This window comes from Ylistrum balloti, unplaced genomic scaffold (genome assembly GCF_031769215.1).
Source record: "Ylistrum balloti isolate Yb309-2 unplaced genomic scaffold, AGI_CSIRO_Ybal_v1 Utg370120, whole genome shotgun sequence".
In the NCBI taxonomy this organism is placed as follows: domain Eukaryota; kingdom Metazoa; phylum Mollusca; class Bivalvia; order Pectinida; family Pectinidae; genus Ylistrum; species Ylistrum balloti.
This window is the reverse complement of record NW_026782137.1, coordinates 378152-385649: the sequence shown is the minus strand read 5'-3', so window position 1 is coordinate 385649 and position 7498 is coordinate 378152. Positions and strand designations below refer to the sequence as shown.

Here is a 7498-nt window from a genome sequence, read left to right as displayed (position 1 = left end):
TAATTGTTGGGTTTATCCTGTATCCACTAAGAATAGTTGTATAACATTTGGAAAAGCACCGTAATCTATTTCATAAGGCAATACATGACGTATATATCGACCATAAATACCATAACATGACTGTGCAAAGCTTATATGTCTACATTTCTTACACATTTTGCTGTCTCCAATGTACGTTGTAACTCAATTTGAACTAAAACAAGACATAGTTTAAAATCCCACACGGAATGACGTCAATAAAGTGTTGCGAATGAGTTTCTCAAAATAATATAGGTGAACCTACCTTGATTATAACCCTTAAACTCGGAACTCGTCCAACAGAACTGCGACAATGATTTTTATTACCATAACAAATGTGACCTTGACCCTATATCCCTGAACGAAGAATGCTACCACGAGCTTTTGACGCTCCTATAAAACGTGGAAATCTGTGGAGAAAGTTTTCTTATATAAACCATTTCTGTGTGTTGTTTTGATGTATTTTACTGAAAGGATATTTCACTGATGTACCGGAAATGGTGAAGGACATCGACATTTTGACAATGTCGTCCAGTCTGGCTAATTCTTCCGAGTGAACACTAGTCTAATCCAGCCAACACCTTCACTGGGTATGGTCAGTCTTGGTCATACCTGAGTGACCAGCCGAGTAAACTTCATGGTAAAAAATGTAATCACTAGGATATTCGAAGTTATATTAAGTTCGTTCAGAGTAAGCATGGATTCCATGGACAACGGAAAAGGTGAACATGGAAAGTAGGTAAAGTTTATTGGAGATGTGTCGGGAGGGTCATGATCTTATTGTATGTCCGACTATAGACTGGATTACCTGCCTTATTTACAACTTTTCTGCGCTAGACTGTTGCTTGCTGCTAACATCGAGGCACGGGAGAAAATCACACCAGCTCCATCTATACGATGAGGAGACTGGACTTCTAAGAAATGGGGAATACAGGAAATACATGGATTTGAAAAAGTGAAATCTTCTCTTTTCAGTCATCGAATGAAGACAAATTCCTAAGCTGACATGCACAAGACAAGATATAGGAAGTCGGGGTGGATGGAGAGAAACTTCTGCTGGGAGAAAGGTTTTGAACCAAGATTTAATTTGCCGCTGATGAGAATTGGAACATATATTTGAATCTCCAATCATTTTTGGTGAAGGCATCTCTACTACTGTTCTGTCCTCATTTATCAGCTACATGTATAAACTCTGAATGGACGTTTTCATGATACCGTATCATAATATATTTACAGATTTCACCCAAAAAATATGTAGCGCTGTGTTGAACTAATTTTATGTAGCACTGTGTTGAAATAATTGTATGTAGTTCTGTATTGAAATATTTTATGTAGTTCTGTATTGAAACATTTTATGTAGTTCTGTATTGAAATATTTTATGTAGTTCTGTATTGAAACATTTTATGTAGTTCTGTATTGAAATAATTTTATGTAGTTCTGTATTGAAATATTTTATGTAGTTCTGTATTGAAATATTTTATGCAGTTCTGTAGTTTTATGTAGTTCTGTATTGAAATAATTTTTATGTAGTTCTGTATTGAAATAATTTTTTCTTCATGAAATATTTTATGTAGTTCTGTATTGAAATATTTTATGTAGTTCTGTATTGAAATATTTTATGTAGTTCTGTATTGAAATAATCTTATTTCTTCATCTATTTTATTTTCTGTATTGAAATATTTTTTCTTCATGGAAACATTTTATGTATAATTTTTGATAGTTCTGTATTGAAATAATTTTATGCAGTTCTGTATCAAAACAATATGAAGTAGTTCTGTGATCAAATAGACACTCAAAATTGGGTAAATTCTTCATAACAAGGAAATATATTTTAGATTACATATTTCTGAGATATATGTATTGATTATATGTAATGCTGTGTATGACAATTACATTAAGTATTAATTTAAGTAAAATAAATCATCACAGGAATTTCATACTTTCGCTGTCACTGTGGGAGGTTCCGTGGTTGGTTGGATGACAAGTTTTCCGTCTCCGTGACTTCTCCCGCGTCCGGGCATCTCTCACCGATGAACGTCAGTGTTCTGGCGACGTGATGTGAAGTTCCCGATTTTCCCATGTCTTATAAGACGAAACTTGTTTTATGAAGACAATTCAAGCTAATTATAGTCAGTTCCATGCCTGTTTCACCGGAGTTCATTTACCCGTGATATCTGTTATCTGAGATACTATAAGTGATTCATCAATCAAATTTTTAATTCCAAATGTGATGCCGCGTTTGCATACTAAATAATGTCTACCCCCTTTGTATTACAACAGGAGCTTAGCAGTTTTATGATTAAGTTAGATTTCATCTTCAACTTGTCTGGGAATACAATTTTTGTTAATTTAGGCATAATAAAAATTAGTATTAGATGAAGATTTTGTTTCTATATTAAGAAACTATGTATAAGTCTATATTATTTCAGTAACATTATCTAGCTATTTTTTTTTTATAATTTATACATGCCATGTATAAAAAAAATGTAAAATTTGAATTGATTTTAAATACCAATAAATTAAATACAATATTAAAAATATTTCTTTTTATTCATTTTCTGTATTAAAAGCAAGTATACGAATATATTAAGTTCTGAAATATTGTTGGATTAATAAATTAAAAAAGGATTTAATGTTTAAAACATGTATTTGAATTAAAGAAAAGGAAGATTTGGACTAGGACCATTTGGATAAATTTTACTTGTTTTCAAAAACACGAATATTATTTACATTCTGACAACATTATCCCATCAATTAAAACGTTAGTTTCAGCCCTAATACAATCCGTCGACCCAGGATGTGTTGAGTCAATCCAATTATTGATTTAGTTATATATCTAATAGCGAAGTGTTATAGTGACGGTGACACGACAGAAACTCCCTACGACGGGGATTTGGCACCAATTCCTGACCCACGGTCCATATATAAGTATCATAGGGAATTCGTGCCAAATCCCTGTGCTACATATACATGGACCGTGGGTCGGAATCCAGAACTAAAACCAGTTCCCCCTGTTGTGTAGTAAGTATATTGAGGGTAAATGTTCAATGTTTAAATCTTCTGAACATAAAATCATGATACGTCCCTGTGTCCTCAGACAACTCGCTCTGTCGCATGTGTTAGTGTGACTGTTTTTTTGTGTTAATGCAAGCTGTAAGTCTGTCTTTAGGTGCATAGTTATGCCGTGTGTAAGCCCGACTTCTGTTTGAAATTTTGCTTCGATAATTATTACGCAATTATTAATCCATATTACCGCCATGATAATCCCCCCATTCAGTTCACACTAACCAGACATCGGACAGGCAAATTGTAATCATTATTTAAAATGAAAATCACTGATGAAATCATATTTGTAAAACTAAACAGCAATTTTATTCGTTATGTATCCACTTTGCTATTTGTGTATTTTGCATTATGTACATAAAACTCTGGATGAATGAACTCTTAAAAAATGAAAGTTTAAAAAAAATCATAAGATACAAATAAGAAAATAGCACCGTTTTGTGCAGGAAATGTACCACAAACGTCATCTGTACAAGTCGTAATGACATGAGTGTCGGAAACACTGCCATCATTTTTACTGAATATAAAACATTAAAATTACATCGACATGGCGATTAAAATTATCAGTCACATCGCGTCACTCAGAGTTCCACCAATCCATCCCTACTGAGGGGTAGACCAGGGAGGCAGAAGTCTAGGTCCCGGGGCACGGGTCATCGGAAAGTTTTTGTCGTGTGGAGCGGGACTTGCGAAGCTTTGGATCGGATATGGTTGAGATTTGAATCCAATCCCTGGGTCCATATATGGCGAATTCCACAAGTTGGCCGAGTTACCAAGCGGGCTTAAACTCTCGCTTTTAATTGCGGAAGGGTGTGCCATATTGAAATTCGGAATATGTAAACCCTGAAACTGATGGACGTTGCTGCCATTCCAAAGCCCTGCCATTCCATTCATGTAGGCGTGGTACTTATTGGTGATATCTGCGGAAGTATTGCCGTCATTGGATGGTGACGTCATTTGAGATGGCGGTGATGTCGCGCACGCGTCGTCATATGACGGAGGACTTTTGGCAGGATGTGACAATGGAGTCGTCGGCACACTGTCGTTGATAAACGGATTCCACAATCCATTGTTAGCAGATCTTTCTTCAACTGATGTAGCGTACTCGTGCTGAAGATTGAAAGAATGGCCGAACGTGTTGTCAGCTGGCTGGAGTTGCGCCATTTTGTTTTCGAGGCAGCCGAGACCAACGTGGTGACGTTGTGGCTGTAGAAACACATCCGGGGATCCAATCGAACTAGGTGCCGACGAATGGCGGGCTTTTTTACGGACACCATCCTTGTAACGATACCTCCTCCGCAGGAAACTCCCATGGTCAAACATATCCTCGTATTCTGCGTCAATAGCCCATTCGTGTCCCTTCATTCCGGGGCGACGAGGAAGCTTTACGAAACAGTCGTTGAGTGCCAAATTGTGACGTATTGACCCCTTCCATCCTTTTTGATTAGGATGGTCCCTAAAGTAAGGGAATTTGTCAGTTATAAACTTGTAAATGTCATTAAGAGTGAGCTTCCGCTCCACATTGTTACAGATGGCCATACTGATCAATGCAATGTAACTATATGGTGGTTTACCTTTGGGAATTGGTCGTTTCCGTTTCCGGTGCCCCGTGGGTTTGATATCACAATTTTCATCATCGCTGAGGTAGCGTCGTGCGGGGGGTGTCTGGTCGATTATTCCACTATCAAGCTCCACTCCTTCCTCCTCCCCACTCTCACATAACGCTGTGTCGTTTTTAGCGTCACCACCGTGTCCGCTGTCTGGGGAGGAATCCCCGGGTCCGCGACTTTTAGCGTTCACATTCACATTGAACATATCAGTCTTTTGGTAGATATCATTCAACATGCTGAGATCCGCAGGGGTCGGGATATCCCCGATGCATCCGGACATATTCGGAATAGTCGGGGTTGAAGTTTGTTGAAACGATGGTAGATCACGGTAATATCCTCCAGGAAACATTTTATAATCCATATGGGAAAATGACATGTCCGACATTTTGAAACTTCAAAGTTCACACACAAAAAGTCGCCTGTAGTAAAATCCGATGTTTTTATAAAATTTTGTTTTTGGTGTAAAACAACACAGTAGTTCCAGTTACGATGTAAATCCACCGTAAGAAAATATAAAAATGATGTAAAACCACAAATTCATAGCACTATAATAAATAAAACCCTGGACATGAGTAACTCACATCAGCTCGGATCTCGTCCTGTCTGTCGCATGGTCTCTTTGAGTAAGGGTGTGACGTCACTTGAGCGACACCGTCCCACGGAACGCACGAGCCTCTACATACCTTACGAGACAATCGCCGCAAATTTTAGGAGATAGGTAGCACAAACTACAATAGGATTATCTTAATCCTTTCAGTGTCAACATAACAATGGGATTTCGTTGAAAAATAAATACAAAATGTATATCAAGATTCGGATAATGGATATTTGAAGAAAAAAGTAAAATGATCGGTGATTCATGTTGTTAGTATCACGGATATTTATCATTTAGTATAAGATATCAGAGTTGTATTATCAAAAGGTGTTTTTGTAACGCATAAAGCTATAGCTATTCCTATACATATACGCAATTTGTGAACGTATTTAAAATCAACACGAGAAACAAATGAAATGATTTAAAATAAAAAAAAGTCAAGCGGTTTTTTAGTGGGGGGGGTGGGGGGGTCTAAATAAATAAATCGGGATCGAGCAATGACAACATGTCTTTTGTTTTCAATTTGTTATTATTTGTTGTTTATTTGCTCCTTATTATCCTATCTTATGAATAAAGAGTTTTCGGTTATTTTCACATGTCAATTTTTTTACCGTTTATTTTTTTCTTTTTATAATATTAGACCTGTCAAAAGACAGGTCCAGCTTTTGATTACTGAAAAATACACAGGGGCATACACTTATACGCCGATGACTAGCAGTCTTGTATCCTCCCTTATGCTGGTGCATGTATTCCACTGTGCATGGTGGTACATGTATTCCACTGTGCATGGTGGTACATGTATTCCACTGTGCATGGTGGTACGTGTATTTCACAGTGTATGGTGGTACATGTATTCCAGAGCGCATGGTGGTCAATGTGCATGGTGATACATGTATTCCACTGTGCATGGTGGTCAATGTGCATGGTGGTACATGTATTCCACTATGCATGGTGGTACATGTATTAAACTGTGCATGGTGGTACATGTATTCCAGAGCGCATGGTGGTCAATGTGCATGGTGATACATGTATTCCACTGTGCATGGTGGTCAATGTGCATGGTGATACATGTATTCCACTGTGCATGGTGGTCAATGTGCATGGTGATACATGTATTCCACTGTGCATGGTGGTCAATGTGCATGGTGGTACATGTATCCACTGTGCATGGTGGTACATGTATTCCACTGTGCATGGTGATACATGTATTCCACTGTGCATGGTGGTACATGTATTCCACTGTGCATGGTGGTCAATGTGCATGGTGGTACATGTATCCACTGTGCATGGTGGTACATGTATTCCACTGTGCATGGTGATACATGTATTCCACTGTGCATGGTGGTCAATGTGCATGGTGATACATGTATTCCACTGTGCATGGTGGTCAATGTGCATGGTGGTACATGTATTCAACTGTGCATGGTGATACATGTATTCCACTGTGCATGGTGATACATGTATCCACTGTGCATGGTGGTACATGTATTCCACTGTGCATGGTGATACATGTATTCCACTGTGCGTGGTAGGACATGTATTCCACTCTGCATGGTGGTACATGTATTCCACAGTGCATGGCGGTGCATGCATTCCACTGGGCATGGTGGTACATGTATACCACTGTGCATGGTGGTACATGTATTCCACTGTGCATGGTAGTACATGTATTCCACTGTGCATGGTGGTCAATGTGCATGGTGGTACATGTATTCAACTGTGCATGGTGATACATGTATTCCACTGTGCATGGTGATACATGTATTCCACTGTGCGTGATAGGACATGTATTCCACTCTGCATGGTGGTGCATGCATTCCACTGGGCATGGTGGTACATGTATACCACTGTGCATGGTGGTACATGTATTCCACTGTGCATGGTAGTACATGTATTCCACTGTGCATGGTGGTCAGTGTGCATGGTTGTACATGTATTCCACTGTGCATGGTGGTACATGTATTCCACTGTGCATGGTGGTCAATGTGCATGGTGGTACATGTATTCAACTGTGCAAGGTGGTACATGTATTCCACTGTGCATGGTGGTACATGTATTCCACTGTGCATGGTAGGACGTGTATTCCACTGTGCATGGTGGTACATGTATTCCGCTGTGCATGGTGGTACATGTATTCCACTGTGCATGGTGGTCAATGTGCATGGTGGTACATGTATTCCACTATGCATGGTGGTACATGTATTCCACTGT

The 7498-nt window shown here is 38.7% G+C and overlaps 1 protein-coding gene across 1 annotated transcript; it reads right to left on the bottom strand.

Annotated features, from left to right (window-relative positions):
- Nucleotides 1-3685: 3685 nt before the first annotated feature.
- Nucleotides 3686-5077, bottom strand: LOC132550308 (forkhead box protein D1-like). Its single transcript, XM_060214355.1, has one exon. It carries the CDS (start codon nucleotides 5075-5077, stop codon nucleotides 3686-3688), a length of 1392 nt encoding a protein of 463 aa, XP_060070338.1.
- Nucleotides 5078-7498: the final 2421 nt, after the last annotated feature.